This window comes from Pistacia vera, unplaced genomic scaffold (assembly GCF_008641045.1).
Source record: "Pistacia vera cultivar Batoury unplaced genomic scaffold, PisVer_v2 Contig320, whole genome shotgun sequence".
Lineage (NCBI taxonomy): Eukaryota > Viridiplantae > Streptophyta > Magnoliopsida > Sapindales > Anacardiaceae > Pistacia > Pistacia vera.
The window spans coordinates 1,322,954-1,345,630 of NW_022196136.1; the positions used below are offsets into that span (position 1 = coordinate 1,322,954).

The following is a 22,677-nucleotide window of genomic DNA, read 5'->3' on the forward strand; positions in this document are numbered from 1 at the left end:
ATTCCTTAGGGGCGCCCGTCCATTCCTTAGGGACGGGCGTCCCTTAAGTATGGATGGTCGTCCATACTTAAGGGACGCCCGTCCCTAAGGAATGGGACGACCGTCCCACCTCTAATTAAAATAAAAAAAAAAAGAAATTAAAAAGTTTTAGGGTTTATTTAAAACTTTTTGGGAAAGCGTTTGAAAAAAAAGGGGTAGTGGTCTTCTTCTTTTTTCTTCCATCTGAGCTCTGGTTCGTCGGGTTCTTCATCCCATCTGCGCGCTCTGGTTCATGGTCTTCTTCATCTCAAAAAAACAAATCAGCCGCGGTAATAAGATACTTCCGTTTTCTCTCAATTTTTTATTTTTATTTTTTTTTGTTGGATGAATGTGTTGATTTACATTTTGTTGAATGGAGTTGATTTGATAAAGAGAATCCAGTCAATTTGGTGGGATTGGTTTTGTGTGATTGCAAATAGAAGTGTTCGTTTTTAGTGTTTTTTGGCTTGGAAAAGCTTACATTTTTGTTGTTGTGTGATCTCTTCTTGAGCGTTTTTGGTTTGTTGATCTGCTCTCTTGGAAAAAGCTTACACTTTCGTTTTTCAATTTTTTTTTCAATATTATGCATGATACAATTAAATTAGCTCAAAAATACTGTCAAGTGTTATAAACAATCAGAGTTGGGAGCTTGAACTACCAATGCAGGCTTAAACATATGTTTTTTGTCAGTAGACACTTTAATGCAAAACATCGGTTTTTTTTTTTTTTTTTTTTTTTTTTTTTTTTTTTTTTTTTTTTTTTTTTTTTTTTGCTGTTGTTACTAACTGATTGAGTAAGTTGGAGATTATTTAGCTGTTGCAGGTTTGAGATGAGCTGTAGATTTGGTGCTTCAATATTGGTTGATGAGCAGGTTTAATGAATGAGTTGAAGTTGATTTGAACTACAGGTTAATGCAGGATTATAAAGCATTTTGCTGAAAGTTTAATGTACAATTTGAAGTGGATTGAGTTGAGCTGCAGGTTTAATAAGTTGAGTTGGAGTTGATTTGAATTGCACGTTTAATGTAGATTTTATAATAGAAATACTTACTTTGGTTCTCATAACGCTTACTTTTTCTTGGTTTAATTATACGCTCTTATTTCTCTCAAATTCCTAACTTCATTGTGATAATAACTAATAAAGAAAAGAAAAGTTCTGTGGCTGTGGCTGGGGCTATGGCTGTATTTCCTTGACTAATGCATTTTGTTTGTAATTAATTTTCTGTTCATCCCTTTGGTGATCCGTACAGCCACTTGAACAGTTCTTACTGGATGCTCCAGCACTTGATATTTTTTAAATCTCATCTTGCTTTAATGGAGTTTTATTTGAATGGATTTCTTTGGTTATTGTTTTATATGATGCATGCAATGAGGGCTTGGATTCCATGTGTTTATGACTTTTATGTCGACCGGAATTTACATGTAGTGGTGGTCTGGTTTTATATGCATTTATGGTTGCATTTTTTGTTGAATAAAAGCATGAATTGGAGGCTGGAATTACATGGTTCTGGACTGCATAATTTGGGCAAAATAAAATCCCAGCCACCTTTACCTGCATAATTTGGGCAAACATCAGTCCAGAACCATGAATTGAGGCTGGAATTACATGGTTCTGGACTGCATTTTTGCCCATTTATGCAGGTAAAGTGGGCTGGGATTTTAAATATAAATGCCAGCCACCTTTACCTGCACAATTTGGGCAAAAATGCAGTCCAAACCATGAATTGGAGGCTGGACTTACATGTTCTGGACTGCATTTTTGGCCAATTTTGAGGTAAAGTGGCTGGGATTTTAAATTTAAAATCCCAGCCACCTTTACCTGCATAGTTGGGGCAAAAAATGCAGTCCATAACCATGTAATTCCAGCCTCCAATTCATTTTCTGACTGCATTTTTGGCCACATTATGCAGGTAAGGTGGCTGGATTTTAATATAAAATGCATCAAAGAAATCCCTTCAAACACATACAGAAATCAAACAGCTCTTAATATGACTCATCCCAAGAATGTGGATTAATTTGATAGTATACTGTTAAAAGTGGGATACTGGTTATGCTGTATGTGTGTGTGATAGTACTTATGGATATGTTTTTTGCAGGGTTTTGAAGGAAGCAGAAAATGGTAAGAGCAAAAACAACAAGCACTCCGGATGCAGGCTCTCTCGTCATCTAGAGTCCAATTTCGAGACAGGCAACATAAAAGCAATACAAAGAGATGACGAAAAGAGATATTTGTCTGGAAGAAGTTTGGATAAGGATTTATAAGTAGTTTGGGTTTAGGTGATGAGATTAATGGTTGGATCCGTAATTTGAAATGGGAGCAGTTGGCGAGTATTACATATGACGGATATAAGCATTTGATTTACGAGTTTTTTAGTAGTTTGGAATTTGGGACAGTACTGATGATTTACCGCCGTATACAATGTTTTTTAGATTAAAGATCAGAATTGTGTAGTGAGGCCACAGGACTTAGCAAACTGGATAGGGATTGATTTTGAAGGTTTGGATAGCATACCCAAAACGTGGGATTCCAGACAAGCTTGGACGGATGTTTCTGGGAGAGGGTTTATCATCCACGGTGTAAATCTCGAAGTTAAGAAATCCTGCCATGAGAGTTTTTCACAGATTTCTAACATTCACATTTAATGGCAGGAAAGAGCAAATGGAAATGTGACAGTGAAGGATTATTGTTTGATGGAAGCAGCAGTAACAGGAAGCAAGTAAATTCAGCTCAGTTATTGATTAAAAAGTTGGGAGAGATAAGCAGAAAAAGGTGACATTATTGGGGGATGATTGTTACGCTAATATGTCAGAAGTGGACAACTGTCAATGTTAATAACCACAATTTAGCACGGTTATAGAAAACTCAAGTTTTTTACAATATCCAACATACATAACACATACCTGAGTAGCAAAAATATCATTTGACAACACTTGAGTTTCCCAATACAGTTTCAGCAATGTTGGCTCGCTCTGCTGATGATTCTTTCCCTATAAAGTAGCATAACACATTAATAATCAGTAAATATTTAATAAACTTCAAATACTAAATAATCTTAAAAAACAATATCATGTCAGAATGGGTGTATAACTCATACCAAGTCTTTGTTTTCGGAGTTTTTTATTTTAGCCCTACGTACAATTTCGTCAACCTTCGATTGTTTCTTTTGCATGGAGGACGACCTTTGCTGCGAGCTACCCGTGGACTATTAATTAGACTATTCCCCTCTTTCTGAGGATTGTCTCCCTCTTCTAACAAAACACCCCCCCCCCCACCCCCCCCCCATCTTTCTTCTGCTCCAACTGATTTTTCACTCCAGTAATCAATTCCTCAATGTTACAGTCTTCCTCATTGTTTGATGTCATATCAGCTACTGTCAACATTGATTAGACAACTTCTCAAAACGCTGTCCTTCAACGTTTGTGCTCCACCTATTATAACTTACCTTGATTTTGGTATGACATCTTTTTATGTTTTTCCTCCAACGCCGTAGAATGTACTTATCTGGAATGTGTGAAACCCTTTTATGAATCAACACATAAGGCATGTCTGCATATAATCCCTTTGAACTCAAACAAATGACAATTGCAGCGAATATCACATGAAATTTCTTCAAAGTAAACCAGAAAGGGAACACGCCGATTACTATCTCCAAACCAAATATCTTCTAAAACCTGATACTCCTCATACGAATCGGACTTTTCAGAAAAAGATAATTCACAATAATCTTCCCGCAATCTCTCTTGAAACTCTTTAAATTTTGCAGTTGTGTATGCATTTTGAAATTGTTCTCAATGGGGTAATTCGTTATGCATGGTTCCAAGACTTAAAATATCTAAAATCAGCCTCCCTCTCCTTTTCCACTTTATCTCGCAATGCATTATCATATTGTTCCACAAATTGTTTCAATGTTGTTTTGGAATTTACATATCCATCGAAAAATACATGCATACTTTCACTATGTTGGGTAGTAGACACTACCTGCCCAGAAGTATCTTTAAGAATGCAGGCACCCAACATACTCTTTCTTTATACAATCCAGATAACCATTCATTCTCATGAAGGTTATACACATCATGAATTTGTTCCACCGTTCTTGAACTCTTCACATGCCAACGAATCATACACAATATTTTGTAACGTAAACTTTATAGTTTCATATTCGTATACCTCTTCCTCTCAGGCAGTTTCTTCATTATATGCCACAAACACACCTATGTCTTGTACTAGGGAAAACATCTCAATTGCATTCGCATGGCCTTATCTAATCAGTGATAATTCCATTAGGAGCAACATCCATGCATTTAAGCCAAGAACGAAAAAGCCATACAAATGTCTCTGTGTCCTCATGTGAATTAACCCACAACCTAACAATGTCGAATGTCCATGATGATCAACCCCCACAAAGCCGCAAATGGCATATCATACTTGTTCGTCAGATACGTTGTGTCGAAGGTCACAACATCACCAAAATCTTTATATGCGGCCCTCCATCTAGCATCAACCCATAGCACATTCTCAATCGACTCTCTTCATCTACATCAATCATGTACCAAAATTGGAATTCTCCTTTTGCATTTTCATAAAATACTCTAGCACTGCCGAAGCATCTCCAACTCCAAGTCGTAGCCTCTAACTTTTCAATGTAATTCCTACAATCTTTTTGTAGAAATGACAAATTCTCTACACCTCCTGCCTCAACTGAACATGACTGATAATTTTTACACGGTCTAATCCCAGCCTGATCATTAACTTCAAGCCTCCTTTTCACAAAAGGTGTATCGTTCGGTTTACTTTGAAATATCTTCTTTTCGTCGGACTTGTAGATCATGGTTTGTTCAAGCACAACTGACTTAATTTCCCATTTGTTTCACCATTCAAAGTTGCACTAATCCACTCTTACAATCGTTTTTGCAACAGGTTGTTTTTCAAGGTATTTCTGCATTTACTTCCTCTTCCAGAACAAGAACATGCCACTGTCACGTATCCATCTCCCCATCATCTCCTTTCTTTGACGTACTATCATTGCTTCAAAACCCATTTTATTCCCATACCTTCTGTAATACTTCACCAACTATCAACTGAATCAAAACCCATTCCATATGAGGCTCCACTTCTTCCTCTGCACATCCCGTATCTTCTAATTCATCACTTCATTTTCCGATTCAATGGTTTTACAATAAATAAAATTAGAATGTAAACCATCATAAAACATACAATACACCATATTTAAAAAAGTTTCTAAAACAATTTACCTCAACTCATTGAAACGAGGCAAACTGGACTCTTCCATATTCAGTTATTTCATGCACAACTAATACCAGTTTTTACGTTCACGAATCTAGTTCACAACTGTCACCAACAATATTATCTATCAAACATGTATTCAATCCATTCAAACATATATTCAATCTAAAAAACATGTATTCAATCCATTCAAACATATATCAATCTAAAATAGAATATAAATAAGTCAAAATTCTTTACCTTAACAAACAAATCCAGCTTTAGCAGTTTTGATATTTACTTTTGTTTCAATGTTATCTCTGTAGAACGAGATATTGCTGCTGGTGCTTGGACGAGATATTGCTGCTGGTGCGTTGAGGAAGTAACCGGCGTCAAGGAATCACAACACGCAAGAAGGAGAAGCTAAGAAAACCAAATGGTGCAGACGAAGAACAGAAGAAAAACAAATGACGGAGACGAAGGAAAAGAGAAGAAAAAAATTTGGCGCTTAAAAATGAAGCGTATTAGACAAGCCATTCGTTATTATTAATAAAAAAAAAAAATTTAACAAATATGGACGCCAGTCCATGTATTTTGGACGGCCGTCCCTAGTAGATGGACTGGCGTCCATGTAGTTTGGACGGTCGTCCCTAGTAGATGGACGCCAGTCCATATACTAGGGACAACCGTCCATATTTACATTATATTTAAAAAAAAAATTAATAATAAAAAAATTTTACAAACTGGGGACGGACGTCCCTAAAATTTGGACGACCATCCTGCTAATTTGGACGACCGTCCTTCTAATTTGGACGGCCGTGCCAGTCCATATAGATGGACACCCATCCAAATTAGCAGGACTTGCGTTCATCATTTAGGGACGGTCAGTCCATATAGATGGACGGCCGTCCAAATTAGCAGGACGGCCGTCCAAATTAGCAGGACTGTCGTCCATCTCTATGGACGCCCGTCCAACATATTATATGGAATGGACGCCCGTCCTGCTAATTTGGACGGCCGTCCATTTATGTCTGTTTTCAATCGATCCAACGTGGCGGCTTCCACGTGTTTCGGTGCAATTTTTCGGTGCAACTTTTCAGTGGATATAGCATTTTTGGGGGAGTAAAATGCTGCTTCCAGTTTTTTTTTTTTTTTCGTCGTCTCATATAAATTGATATTATACTCATATTAGAACATTTCAACGGTGCTCTTTATTTTGAAGAGTATCTTTCTTATAAATAAAGAGCATCTTCATTAATTTTTAAATATAAATAATATAATTTTTATTCAACTCTAATAGACTCTTTAAATTTAATGAAGATGCTCTTTATTTAAAAAAAAAAAAAACTGAATAAGAAAGAAAAATAATAAATAAAATACACAGAAAGTTATAGTTTATTAATAAAAATTATGATTGAGAGTGAAATTTGACTCTTTCGATGTTGAGAATTAAATTCACTCTTTAATTTATATTTTAAAGATAAAAAAGGTTTTTAGACTCTTATTTTTATGAATACTCTTTATAATAAAGAACCATTCGAAGATAGTCTAAAAGTTGATTGAAATACATAGCAACACACTTATGGAACTTCAAGATAACTGTTGGGTAATGAGATCATTCAATTTAATCATTATAAATTTATAACTTGCTTTTTGGAATGCCAACTGGTGCATCTCTTGACCTCTTCTCTACAGCTCTTGATGCTTGCTTCACCGCCTCTTTTGGTAGATGCCGCGGTTTGCTTAGCCATAGCCCTCCATCGACAGCCATTGTTGTTCCGTTGACATATTTTCCTTTCAAGCATCCAGAATATGAATAAAATTCAGTGTACAGAAAGTGAAGTAGCTAAGAACAATAGAATTTGTACTGTACAAAACATGGATGGCACACAAGATTTTAAGCATGAACATATGCATAATACACAGTCAAATTTCTATGAAAAGTATGATCAAACTGCAGATGTGACTTCTTTTAAAAGGAAAAAAATATAAGTTTAGTGGACTCATCTACTCAGAATATACAGTCATCAGACCAAAACCACAAAATAATTGGACTAGTTTTGGATGCACTAACAAGAAAGCATCATGAACATCTAATTAGACCTCTTGCGAGGGCGCAAATACAGTAAATTTGGAATCTCAGAAGCAATAGCTCCAACCTACACCAAATAAATCATCAATGATGAAACAGGGATTTCATCCATATCATTAAACTTACAGAGTGAATCTTAATCAATTGATCATAGATCTTGCTCAACCTATAAGCGATATGGAGGAATATGAACATTAAACAACTAACAGAAAACTTTCTCAGCACGATAACGCATCCAGGGAGGATGGAAGGAAGATGCTCTTGCAATGAAAGCGCCTCAATCATTTAGCATCAACAGAAGTGTGTATTTGGTAAGTATCTAAAATTAACTTATTAATGCGACAAGTTTAGAAGAAAATGATAACAGTATCGGACCACTAAAATAAGTAACTGACCTGCATCAGATGCAAGATAAATAGCAGCCATTGCAATATCCCATTTCTCCCCCAATTTGAACAGAGGCATATGCTGTCTTTCTTTGTTCAATATCTCATCAGGCGCGAGTTTACTAACTCCAGCTGTGTCTCCGATAGGTCCTGGTGCAATTCCATTGACTCTAATATCATAATCTGTACCCCACTCCAGTGCCAAGCTCCTTGTAATGCTATCAACAGCTGCCTGATAAAAGGGTAACATTTCTCACAAATTTAAGACATTTTGGAAAAACAAAAATACTCTCAGCAATACAGAAACCAAATGCGCCAACCTTAGCAGCAGATACATGAATTTGATACCAAGTCGCAGTATAATGCAAAGTCGCACTAATGTTTATTATTGTTCCACCACTGGATGAGTCCTTCCCAGGTCCCCCTTTCTTAAGATACTTCAATGCTTCATGGCACATTGTAAAAGTGCCAACTGAATCTATGTCTATCACTGCACAAACCATCAACAGAATATGCCAACAAATCAACCTAATAGCCATCCATGGATCGACAAGGAGGTAAATACATCATCTATATTGCTTCAAACGCAACGAAAAGGCCGAATTACTTTTTCAAAACACTTTCTCAAGATATGAACTGAACTACATCAATGAAAATATTCGAAAATCAAACCTGTTCGAAAACCATTAGGAGATAAATCCTCAGCAGGCACAAGGAAATTTCCAGCAGCTGCATTCACAAGAATGTCAAGCCTGCCAAAATACTTAACTGTTGATTCAATAACTTTCACTGCATCATCTCTTTTGCGAACATCTCCCTCAAGTCCGATAGCCTGCAATATAAACAAACTAAATCAATTCAATTCCGTCTCAAAATTTTCCCCTCCAATAACATTCATACATGGAATCAAAATTCTCAATAGTTCACTGAAAATAACTGTTAAACAATCATCTCAGTCCAATTTCCTTCTTAATATTTCATCAGAGAACTAAACTACTGAACAAAAAGATCAAATTTCTAAAGTCAAGTTCTTTAACTTCAAAAACAAAACAAACAAACTACTATTTAACAAAATTCTCAGCAGCTCACTGAAAATATCAACAATAAGAATCAGCACATAATAAATACACATCATATTGAGAATAAAGTACTATTTAACAATCATCTCAATCCAATTTCCTTCACTGCTTAACAAAAAGATCACATTTTTCTCTTCAATTAAGAATCTAAAGTCAAGATTTTTAACTTCAAAATCACAACTTTACAAACAAAACAAACAAACCCAGAAGAGGAAATGAACAGTACAGGGATGCCAAGAGAGTGGAGAGCTGAAACAGCGGAGTCCAGAACACTTTTGCGCCGACCCATGATGGCAATGGAGGCGCCATGTTTGCCCAATTGAAGAGAAATTTCAAACCCGATTCCGGATCCTCCTCCGGTCAACAAAGCCACCTTTCCCTTCATAATATCTGCCTTGAAAGGTGACTCCATTTTCATTCACGTTCAGAGCAAAACTCAGTGAAACGAATTAAAAATGCTGAGCTTTTTTAGAGAAAGTGGGAAGCTTCGACTTCGCCGGCTGAAGCTTAAAAACAAATCAGAAAAAATTGTAATTTATTATTAATTATAATTAATTGTTATTATTACACCAGCTATGGATTTGTCTTGCTTTGAGTTTGAGGTTTGGAAGCTGTCTTCCCTCCAATGAGATTGGACGGAACAGAACTCATGGTCCAGGAGAAAACTGAGACTTTCATGTTAAATTTTTTTTATTAAAATAAATAAATAAATAAATCAGAATTTAAATGTAATTTAAAAAAGTAAAAAATAATTAAAATAAGAAAATGTGTTTCTCGAATACTTTAAGGCAGTTTTTTATTTTTATTTTTTTTTCTTGGTGGGGGGGGGGGGGAGGAAGTAAAAATAACCAAAAAACAATTGTCTATTTTCCACATTTCTATTTGAAGTATTTTTTTTAAGAATGAATTCAAATATTGATATTTAATAATTTAACTCTTTTTTTTTTTTGTATTACTTTTTAAAAATAATTCAAATCACCATTAGAAACAATCGATACGTATGAGTAGATTCAATCCAAATTGTTTATGAACAGGTGTAATGTAACATATTGGTGTAACGAATTTTCTGAAAAAAATAATACACATTTTAGTTCATTTTGGTACTGACATAATAATATTATTGAATTGACATAAATTATAAACACGTTATATATGTAACATCTTTATCCTTCATTATTTTGTATTTTTTTTTTCTACAAATGAATAGATTGGTGAGTGTTTTAGTGGTGTTTATTTTGTATTAGGGTTTTTTCAAAGCATATTATCATCTATTCCTTCAAAATAATAGCATTAAACAAATAATGACGAGAAAATTAATGAATTTTACAGATGTATTCAATGTCGTCTTTCAAATTCGAGAGTCATTGCTCGTGAATTCGAACCGTTTACATTAAGACATTTTTAGGGCTTGTCTTAATTAGTCGATAAGGGCAAACTAATGGTACAAAGTGACCCTCTGATTTTCAGCTGGTTTGGGCTTTTTAAAAAAGTTGGGCTGGTTTGGGCCGAGGCCCATTTGCATGTTGATGGGCTACAAATTAATTGTCATTGAACACATAGTGTTTGAATAAACTACAAATTAATTGCACATATTTAATTAAAATTATATTTTAAAAAAATTGTCATAAAAAATATATTATACATGCATTCAAGTCATATTATATAAAAATTTAAAATAAAATTAAAAAATAAATATTTTCTTTGACTTTTTGTCACAATTAATATAAAGAATTATAATATTTATTGAAAAATATGTTAATTTGTATGAATCAATTTAGATGTTGGATCACATAGTCAGGGCCTTCAAATTCTGATCGAAATATGATTTTATTATTCATTTTAGACCTAAGATTTAAATATAAATTCAATTTGTTTTATATTTGGTCTTAATCAAGCACATGTTCCTTTTGTGTTCTTTTTCTTAGTTTTGGTCTTTAAATTAGTTTAATAATCTAATTAGGTAAACTAAGAGAGATTTTTTTTAATATGATTTTCCAAGTCTACCATTTAATGTGGGTATCCTATAAGAAAAAAATAGTCACCATCTCTTATTAACTTATTGACATTTTAAAGTTCGAACGAGTAAACCCGTTAGAGATTCCTAACGGTAGAAATCTGGATGCAATTATTTTCTTCTAGTGGATTCCACACGTCAGAAATGATTGTTTGAATTTCGAACAATTAAGAATTCCATAGTTGAGACCTTCAAGTATCTAGAGAAAACATTATCATTTTCCTCTATCATTGGATCATGATACAGTCAATCCTGAAAATATAAGTTAACGATTGATTGATATTATTAAAGATAATGTTATTAAAATATTATATGTATAAAAAAAAAAAAAAAATGATACAAGAAGCCAAGTCAAAAGAGAATTGACATATGAAGTATGGTCCAATCTCTAGCCTACACAATTATATTTGTTTGGTATATGCTAATTTGCATATAGCATATTCCATAGTTGATAACTTTGACAAAAAATTATTTAATTAATCTATCCATTAACTGAGAAATTGAGTGGAAAATTATTGGATTTTAGACCTCTATTTCAAAAATTATTTTATAATATAAATCAAGGAGATTATATTGCTTTTAATAATTTCTTTCACCTTTTCCTTCCATGGATAATATATGAAAAAAAATAAAGTCTAGTTATAATATAAGACTTTTTCTGTTTTTATTTTTTATTTTTATTATATTCTTTTACTTATTTCATTTTCGGATATTATTTTCAGAAAACGATGGCAAATTTTAAAAACACGAAATCAAGCTTCTTATTTTTGTTTTCAAATTCATTTTCGAAAACAAAAAACACTAAATACAATAGTAAAGGCAACCTAAATATATAAAAATCATAACCATAATATTTAATATAACAATTGATAAGAAAAAATCATGTGGTAAATTTTTTTTTTCCCAAAGACTTTTGTGTTGTTTGTAGTATTAAATATTTCTTTTTATTCTTAGAAGATAAGAAATTGATTCCATCATTTAATTTTATATTATTTTCAAAGATATTCTTCCCATGAGATCACCAAATATATAAATATATATATTTTTTAATTTCTTTCAATCACGTAAATTTTGATTAGACACTCAATTAAATATAGCATTGCAATAAGAAATTCCACCGTCGTCGGTGTCAAGCCCTGCGTCGGGGTAATACAATCTAGAGCAACAAATGTTTTCTGCATAAAAAAAAAAAAATGTAAACCTGACATGCTTCTTGCGACGTTTTTCGATGATGTGAACAAATATCGACATTTTTGGTCTATTCCGACGAGCTCTTCGTATCAGAAAATGCTAATTGTTCTGTAGTGTATATTAATTCAATAAAATTCAAAAATTATTATGTAAACATGAATAATATTTATATAAACTATATTTAGGTAGTTTGACAATTCGCTTGAGACTCTTGGGTGTATTACTCAAAAGGTTCTAAGTTCGAATCTCCACGATTACTTATAAGGAAGAGTCACTGGAGATTTATTTGACCGTTAACTCTAAGATGTCGAAAAATTAATTGAGGTATGCACAAACTGATTCGGATGCCCCCGAATACCAATAATAATAATAATAATAATAATATTGATATACAAGTCATATATATGTATATGCCGAATAAAATTTGTTCGTATACAAATACAATAAGTGAGGATATTGTCGTCGAATAAATAATGGCTTATGGCCGCATTCATTTTATCTTGAATTGCACACAAAATGAATTCGGCTCCACCCTGCCCACCTTTCGGCCTCAAAAAGATAATAATAGTGTGATTGTGATCTCTTTGTTCAATCAAGCAAATGATAATCCTTTCTGTGAAGACCAGCATAAAATGGCGACAATGCGAAGAAGATAAGGAAGCAAAATTGACAATCAGGATTGAATTATGGGTGAGTTATTTGGAAGAAAACAATATTAATGGGGTTCGACAGATAAATCTTCCTCAAATAATCAGTAGTGGATCTAAGATTTTTGTCAAGGAGGGCTTTCACGGCTCCGCTTTTGTTTGTCAAACAACTAGTGAAAACTTTAAAAAATATTAAATCTTAAGTAAAAATAAATAAATACAATAATACAATATCAAGAACCTCAAAGAAAAGAATGCAATAATACAATACTTTCCTACTTGAATAAATCTATAAGAAACAAAATTTTAAGTAAACCTTGATCAAAACCTTCTTTTAATTTTTTATTTTTTTTTTATTTTTGGCTTCCAAAGATTATAATATAATTTTTTATGACTTTGATCAGACATTTTCTAAGTTAAAGTCAACCAAAACTTAAATCAAGTCAACGTTGTGTTGACTTTTAATATGAATTAATAAAAAATGGGTATTTTTTTTGGTATAAACATAGGTAATAACTGAAATTTCTTTAATGATTTTGAGTAACTGAACGATGACGTTTGAAATGTAGAAAAATGGTGGGTGGAGGGTGAAGAATAATGTCCTTTAAAATATAGTTAAGGTTTTAATTTGGGAAAGTATGTTCATTCTTAGACACAAAACACAAAATAAACTCACATGATCCATGTCTTTTTCTCTCAAATTAGAATAAAAAACCTCTTAAAAAAAAGCATGATTCAACCCTAAAATAAACTAAATTGAAATGAGTAATACACATATCTAAAACTGATAAAACAGAAAACAAAACTAATTGTGATACCTTGAATAGTGAAAGTTTCAATAATTTCAGTCTTCAAAAGTTTTAGGAGCAAATAACATCATGAAGAAAATGAGAGAATGAGAGAGTAAAGAATTTAGGGGATAAAATCCTTAAAAAAAGGTGGAGCCGTGGAAAAAATGAATGGAAAAAGTTTTAAATTTTTAATATGATGCGGGCTTGGAATGCATATATTAATAACAAATTTTTTATGAATCTAGATATATGTATAATAGTTCTCATTTTTTTTAAATCTGAGGGTGAGCTGGATATATATATTAATAACAATTTTTTGTGGGTCTATATAGTAATAATATTTTAAAAAATATGAGGCTCAAAGCGGCTGGATCCACCCCTACAAATAGTTGTTTGACGACAATGTCGAAATAATTGGCTGAAGAGTTTCCTGCCCTTTGCACAAGACTAATAGGTTTAATTTATAATTCTGAGACCAATTTTTTTTTTTTTTAATGTCTCAAAGTTTTTAATATAATTCACAATTTACTATAAAACTGCAAGTAATCTATTTTTGTGAATTTTCTTATATATACATATCTATTATTTCGAAATTTTTAGAAGCAAGATATATATATATATTAGTCATGCTCCAATGTAGACGTTTCAAAGGTTTTAATATGCGGATTAAAGGTGAGTGTCTAATTGCTCACTTTACAAAACCCTAAAATTAAAAGCCAATATTAGAAAATTTTCATATATATATATATGAAAACTTCTTAGGTGTGGATGTCTTAAAGTTTTTAACTAGCAGACCAAAGGTAAGCTTCTACTTGCTCTAACTTACTTTTAATTGTAAGGTTAATGAAGTGAGCAACCAAACCTCTGGTCCACATGTTAAAAATTTATAAACTTTCGTAGTAGAAAATGATTGCATATATAATTTGAAGAATTAGGTTAAACCGAGCTTTCAGAAAAAAGAAAATGAGGTTTTCACATGTTTTTATATGACTCTAGAATTAATTTTTGCATATTATATATATGAAAGTACTCATGTACAAATTTGCAATTTTTTTTTTTTTTAATCCTGGACTTTTATTAGTTGGCATCGATAATATTGAGAAACAAAATTTTACAATTTTGAATAGGAGGAAAGTTTATTGATATATGGTCTAGCTTCTAATGTTAATAGCATCTATAAACTGTTTAAATACGCCATCTAACAAGAATTATATTTATTAAGGATAAGGATATCCACAAGGACTTCGAAAATCCAAATAAGATAACTCAAAATGATGAATTTACTGAATTGTATTCAAAAATATTTTAAAAAAAGGTTTTCAAACCTTAAAGAAATCAAAATCTGTTGAAACCTACCAACTAAACAAATATTATTTAAGAGAGAGAGCTAGCTGGAAGGTTAGGCTAGATAGGTCATAGGTTGTCAAGATATATTCACAAAAGTGTAAACAAATAACATGAAAATAAATCATTTCAAACACCATATTTTGGGACCAAAAGGACCTAATTCATGAACATAACTGGTTTGGATCGTTACAAAAGAACTTTATAGTATATCAAGATACTACATATACAAACTGTATTTATAAACTTTACTCTGTATGTTGACTGACGTGAGATAAATGAATACAAAAGTGAAAATCAAAAGTTTAACTTATGAATGATAGTTACATTGTATTTGTATAGATGAATAATTATTCAAAAAACATATATAAAAAATTTTTAAACAGCATATTCCTGTCCCACTTCAAAGCCGTCTTGCTATCTTGGTTTGTCAACTCAAGCATATAACAGTACGCTTCTAATACTGCGTACCCGTGCTCTGACATGCCCTTCACAAAATCTTGTGCATGTTGTCTTCCTTTCTAACATTTTCAGTAACTAACAACACATCCCAACTCTGTGCGCACAAGTCTCTGAATGTCTTTAGGAGATAGACATTTCTCTTCAACGAACTAAATTTTGACAAATTATCCAATAACATCAGCGGAAGCTTGTCGATGCTCACCTGAAATATGTCCCAAACCACATGTGTACTCATGAGTATATGTGCTAAGAATAAATTTTTGGGACTCCGCCAACCTTCTACAATAAACCCGCCACTTACACCTTTGGTCACGACATGCAACCATCACAACCAATGAATTTGACTTTTTAGTGATGAACTCAAAATTACCTCTTACGGCAACAAGTTTTAGCTTCCTCACCACTTCTTCTTTGTTGTCAAATAAATACCCTATGCGCAACTCCGATCCATTCGTGAAAACATGAGCTAATTCACTACTACCTACAATTGCCCCCTCTGAATCTGCATAAACAACCATGGTGTTCTCTTCCTCATTAACTACACCTTCTGCATAATTTGTATTTAAAGGAATCTCTTCATCTGCGGGAACATGTACGGGGTCCTCCTCCTCAACATTTTCATTCTGCCACACATGACCAGCCTCTTCTATAGTGTCCTCCTCACCACCTAAATCACCGTTTACTTTTGATTTTTCAACTAACAAATCAATGCCCTCGTAATTCAAATTAAAACCAGGAAAATCTCCGCCAACTTCCTCGTTATCCCCTTCCTTTGAACCAACTTCTAACGGTTTATCTACAAAAGAAACCCTTAAAATGGGTCTCGAACCATTATCAGCCACATCAATCATATATAACTTCATACTTTCATCTGACTTTAATGTAGCAGGAGGTACCTTATAATGTTTAAAAACTCTACTTAAAACATACTTCACAACTATATCGCTACGTGAGCAACTCAAATCACCTCTTCTAATTATTTCATCAATCAACTCATCAAAACTATCTTCTATGTGCACAGCAATTGGTACAACTTCTTTGCTCTACCCAATCCACTTCCAACAACTTTCTTCCTCCACCCACTCACCAAAATATTCAACACCCAAAATAACTTGTCCCATGTTTAATAGTAGCCAAGTACCTATAATGCAAGAAAAAAAAATATTATTAACTGATTTATTGGTTGAAAGATTTAAAAAAAAAACAACTGTACAATCACTTGAGTGATTTGGTGTATCACTTAAGCGATCTGGTATATCGTTTACTGGATCGCTTAAGCAATATAATAATTCGCTTAAGCGATCTAGTATAAATAAGTCTAGTCGCTTAAGCGATCTTGTGCCATTTACCTGATCGCTTAAGCGATCTGCTGCTATACACCAAACTTTTAACAAATCGCTTAAGCGATCTTATATCACATACCTGATCGCTTAAGCGATCTATGAACTGCTACACTATACCAGACATACCAGATCACTTAAGCGATCCATCATATCCAAAACACATTTTCAGCCATCTCCACCTACAATCGGTGCTACCACCCCCAGCTACCCACAATGCAAGAAAATATTCAACAAATTTCACTCATTTCAACTTCCATTACATCAAACACAACCCAACAACCTAAACAACTAAATCAAAATTATAACCCAAACCCAATCCATCATTAAATCTTTGTAAATCGAAATATAAACTAGAAAGGGGAGATACACATACCTGGACGAAATGTCAGAAGGAGGACAAAGATGCGGATCTGTGGCAGAGAAGATGTTAATGGTGGAGGAAAAAAATAGTGTTAATGGCGAGAAGAAGAAGATGTATAGGACGGAGGAAGAAGAAGATGTTCAGGAAGAAGAAGAAGAAGAAGAAGATGTAGACGAAGCTTACAACTAGGGGAGGGATCCGTTAATGTGGCAGGAGGAGGAAGAAGAAGGTATTTGGGTTTGTTTGCAAGAATTTTGGTTCTTTGGGGACATATTATAATTTTTAAAAGATTACACAATACTTCATTAATCTTAATTAACCCCTAATCATGTTTAATTAACTTTAATAAAAAACAAGACTATTTACTTAACACTTTCAAACTACATGGCCTTTTAATTAAATTTGAACTCCATATTGTCTTTTAATAAAATGCCCCTTTGTCTTGCTTTGAGTTTGAGGTTTGGAAGCTTTGTCTTTCCTCCAATGAAATTGGACGGAACAGAACTCATGGTCTAGGAGAAAACTGAGTCTTTCATGGTTATTTTATTAAAAAAATAAATAAATTCAGAATTTAAATGTAATTTTAAAAAAGTAATAAAATAATTAAAATAAGAAAATGTCTTTCTTGGAATACTTTAAAACGCAGTTTTTTTTTTTTTTTTTTTTTTTGGGTATAAAATAACCAAAAACAATGTCTATTTTCCACATATTCTATTTTGAAGTATTTTTTTAAGAATGAAATTTCAAAATATAAAAATATGTATTTAACTCTTTTGTTTTGTTTTTTTTTTGTAAGTAACTTTTAAAAAAATAATTTTTGAATCACCAATTAGAAAACAATACGTATTATTTAACATTTCAATCCAAATTGTTTATGAACAGGTGTAATGTAACATATTGGTGTAACGAATTTTCTGAAAAAAATAATACACATTTTAGTTCATTTTGGTATTGACATAATAATATTATTGAATTGACATAAATTATAAACACGTTATATATTTAACATCTTTATCCTTCATTATTTTGTATTTTTTTTTTCTACAAATGAATAGATTGGTGGGTGTTTCAGTGGTGTTTATTTTGTATTAGGGTTTTTTCAAAGCATATTATCATCTATTCCTTCAATATAAGTTAACGATTGATTGATATTATCAAAGATAATGTTACTCCAATATTATATGTATTAAAAAGGAAAAATCTAAGACCTAAGATTTAAATATATATCCAATTTGTTTTATATTCAGTCTTAATCAAGTACATGTTCAATTTGTGTTCTTTTTCTTAGTTTTGGTCATTAAATTAGTTTAATAATCTAATTAGATTTTTTTTAATATGATTTTCCAAGTCTACCATTTAATGTGGGTATCCTATAAGAAAAAGATAGTCATCCTCTCCTATTGACTTGTTGACATTTCAAAGTTCGAACGAGTAAACCTGTTAGAGATTCCTAACGCTAGAAATTTGGGTGCAATTATTTTCTTCTAGTGGATTCCATACGTCAGGAATGCTCGTCTGAATTTGGAACAATTAGGAATTCCACACTCGAGAACTTTAAGTATCAAGAGAAAACGTTTTCCTTTTTCTCCATCATTGGATCATGATACAGTCAATTCTAAAAATATAAGTTAACAATTGATTGATCAAAGATAATGTTACTCCAATATTATATATATAATCTAAGAGCTAAGATTTAAATATATATCCAATTTGTTTTATATTTGGTCTTAATCAAGCACATGTTCAATTTGTGTTCTTTTTCTTAGTTTTGGTCATTAAATTAGTTTAATAATCTAATTAGATTTTTTTTAATATGATTTTCCAAATCTACCATTTAATGTGGGTATCCTATAAGAAAAAAATAATCATCCTCTCCTATTGACATATTGACATTTTAAAGTTCAAACGAGTAAACCCGTTAGAGATTCCTTACGCTAGAAATTTGGATGCAATTATTTTCTTCTAGTGGATTCCACACGTTAGGATGCTCGTTTGAATTTTGAACAATTAGGAATTCCACACTCGAAAACTTTAAGTATCAAGAGAAAACGTTATCTTTTTTCTCCATCATTGGATTATGATACAATCAATCCTGAAAATATAAGTTAACGATTGATCGATATTATCAAAGATAATGTTACTTCAATATTATATATAAAAAAAAAAAAGATACAAGAAGCCAAGTCAAAAAAGAATTGATGTATAAAGTGTGGTCCAATCTCTAGCCTACACAATTATATTTGTTTGGTATATGCTAATTTACATATGGCATAATCCATAGTTGAAAACTTTGACAAAAAAATTATTTAATTAATCTATCCATTAACTGGGAAATTGAGTGGAAAATTATCGGATTCTAGACCTTTATTTCATAAATTATTTTATAATATAAATCAAGGAGATTTGTTATTGCTTTTAATAATTTCTTTCACCTTTTCCTTCCATGGATAATATAAGAAAAATAAATAAATAAAGTCTAGCTATAATATAAGACTTTTTCTGTCTTTATTTTCTATTTTTATTATATTCTTTTACATATTTCATTTTTGGATATTATTTTAAGAAAACGATAGCTAATTTTAAGAACACGAAATCAAGCTTCTTATTTTTGTTTTCAAATTCATTTTCGAAAACAAAAAACACTAAATACAATAGTAAACGCTACCTAAATATATAAAAAATTATAACCATAATATTTAATATAACAATTGATAAGAAAAAATCATGTGGTAAATGTTTTTTTTTCCCAAAGACTTTTGTGCTGTTTGTAATATTAAATATTTCTTTTTATTCTTAGAAGATAAGAAATTGATTCCATCATTTAATTTTATATTATTGTCAAAGATATTCTTCCCATGAGATCACCAAATATATAAATATATATATTTTTTAATTTCTTTCAATCACGTAAATTTTGATTAGACACTCAATTAAATAAAGCATTGCAATAAGAAATTCCACCGTCGTCGGTGTCAAGCCCTGCGTCGGGGTAATACAATCTAGAGCAACAAATGTTTTCTGCATAAAAAAAAAAAAATGTAAACCTGACATGCTTCTTGCGACGTTTTTCGATGATGTGAACAAATATCGACATTTTTGGTCTACTCCGACGAGCTCTTCGTATCAGAAAATGCTAATTGTTCTGTAGTGTATATTAATTCAATAAAATTCAAAACTTATTATGTAAACATGAATAATATTTATATAAACTACATTTAGGTAGTTTGACAATTCGCTTGAGACTCTTGGGTGTATTACTCAAAAGGTTCTAAGTTCGAATCTCCACGATTACTAATAAGGGAGAGTCACTGGAGATTTATTTGACCGTTAACTCTAAGACGCCGAAAAATTAATTGAGGTATGCACAAACTGGTTTGGATGCCCCCGAATATCAATAATAATAATAATAATAATAATATTGATATACAAGTCATATATATGTATATGCCGAATAAAATTTGTTCGTATACAAATACAATAAGTGAGGATATAGTCGTCGAATAAATAATGGCTTATGGCCGCATTCATTTTATCTTGAATTATACACAAAATGAATTCGGCTCCACCCTGCCCACCTTTCTGCCTCAAAAAGATAATGATAGTGTGATTGTGATCTCTTTGTTCAATCAAGCAAATGGTAATCCTTTCTGTGTAGCCCAGCAAAAAATGGCGACAATGCAAAGCAGATAAGGAAGCAAAATTGACAGTCAGGATTGAATTATGGGTGAGTTATTTGGAAGAAAACAATATTAATGGGTCCGACAGATAAATCTTCCTCAGATAGTCAGTGATGGATCCAAGATTTTTGCTAAGGAGGGCTTTCGCAACTCCGTTATTGTTTGTCAAATAACTAGTAAAAACTCTAAAAAATACCAAACCTTAAGCAATAAATAAATAAATAAAATAATACAATATCAAGAATCTAAAAGAAAAAAAATGTAATAACACAATACTTTTCTATTTGAATAAATCTATGGGAAGCAAAATTTTGAGTAAACCTTGATCAAAACCTTCTTTTAATTTTTTGTTTCCAAAGATTATAATATAAATTTTCATGACTTTGGTTAGACCTTGCCTAAGCTAAAGTCAACCAAAATTTAAATCAAGTCAACATTGCATTAACTTTTAATATGAATTAATATAAAAAGAGGGAATTTTATGGGTATAAACATAGATAATAACTCAAATTTCTTTAATGATTTTGAGTAATTGAACGGTGACGTTTGAAATATAGGAAAGTGGTGGGTGAATGGTGAAAAATAATGTCCTTTAAAATATAGTTAAGGTTTTAATTTGGAAAAGTTGGTTCATTCTTCGACACAAAACATAAAACAAACTCACATGATCCATGTCTTTTTTCCTCAAATCAAAATAAAAAACCTCTAAAAAAAAGGCATGATTCAACCCTAAAATAAACTAAATTGAAATGAGTAATACACATATTTAAAACTAATAAAACAGAAAACGAAACTAATTGTGATATTTTGAGTAGTGAAAGTTTCAACAATTTCAGTTTTTAAACGTTTTAAGAGCAAATAGCACCAGAAAGAGAAACAGAGAATGACAAAGTAAAGAATTTGGGGGATAAAATCATAAAAAACAGGTAGAGTCATGGAAAAAAAGAGTGGAGAAAGTTTTAAATTTTTAATACGATGTGGGCTTGGAATATATATATTAATAACAAATTTTTTTGTGGATCTAGATATATGTATAATAGTTCTCATTTTTTTTTTTTTTTAAAACCTGAGGGTGAGCTGATATATATATTAATAACAATTTTTTATGGTCTATATATTAATAATGTTTTAAAAAAATATGGGGGTTAGGCCAAAAGGGCTGGATCCGCCCCTGCAGATAGTTGTTTGATGACGATGTCGAAATAATTGGCTGAAGAGTTTCCTGCCCTATGCACAAGACTAATAGGTTTAATTTATAATTCAGAGACCAGTTTTTTTTTTTTTTTTTTTTTTTTTTTAATGTCTTAAAGTTTTTAACATGATTCACATTTTACCATAAAACTGCAAGTCATCTCTTTTTGTGAATTTTCTTTTATATATATATATTATTTCAAAAAATTTAGAAGATATATATATAGCCATGCTACAATGCAGGCATCTCGAAGGTTTTAATGTGCGAATCAAAGGTGAATATCTAATTGGTCACTTTACAAAACCCTAAAATTAAAAGTCAATAACTAAACGCTTACTTTTGGTTCAAAAAATTTAAGACATCCGTATTAGAAAATTTATATATATATGAAAACTTTTTAGGTGTGGAGTGTGGATGTCCTAAAGTTTTTAACTAGCAAACCAAAGGTAAACTTCTACTTGCCTTAACCTACTTTTAATTGTAGGGTTAGTGAATTGAGCAACCAAACCTTTGGTCCACATGTTAAAAATTTTTAAACGTTCGTAGTAGAAAATGACTGCATATATAATTTTAAGAATTAGGTTAAAACGAGCTTTCAAAAAAAAGAAAAGAGGTTTTCACATGTTTTTATATGATTATAGAATTAATTTTTGCATATTATTTATATGAAAGCACTCATATGTACGAATTTGCATTTTTTTTTAATTCCAGACTTTTATTAGTTGGCGTCGATAATATTGAGAAACAAAATTTTACAATTTTGAATAGGAGGAAAGTTTATTGATATATGGTCTAGCTTTTAATGTTAATAGCATCTATAAACTGTTTAAATACGCCATCTAACAAGAGTTATATTT

At 31.7% G+C, this 22,677-nt stretch overlaps 1 protein-coding gene across 1 annotated transcript; it reads right to left on the bottom strand.

Moving 5' to 3' along the window:
* Nucleotides 1–6,761: 6,761 nt before the first annotated feature.
* LOC116137055 (peroxisomal 2,4-dienoyl-CoA reductase-like) lies at nt 6,762–9,463 on the bottom strand. Its single transcript, XM_031422746.1, has 5 exons — nt 9,025–9,463; nt 8,392–8,551; nt 8,040–8,209; nt 7,729–7,951; nt 6,762–7,035 (listed from the first exon to the last, which is right to left on the bottom strand). The coding sequence occupies exons 1-5, from the start codon at nt 9,214–9,216 to the stop codon at nt 6,881–6,883; spliced, it is 900 nt and encodes a 299-aa protein (XP_031278606.1). The 5' UTR covers nt 9,217–9,463; the 3' UTR covers nt 6,762–6,880.
* Nucleotides 9,464–22,677: the final 13,214 nt, after the last annotated feature.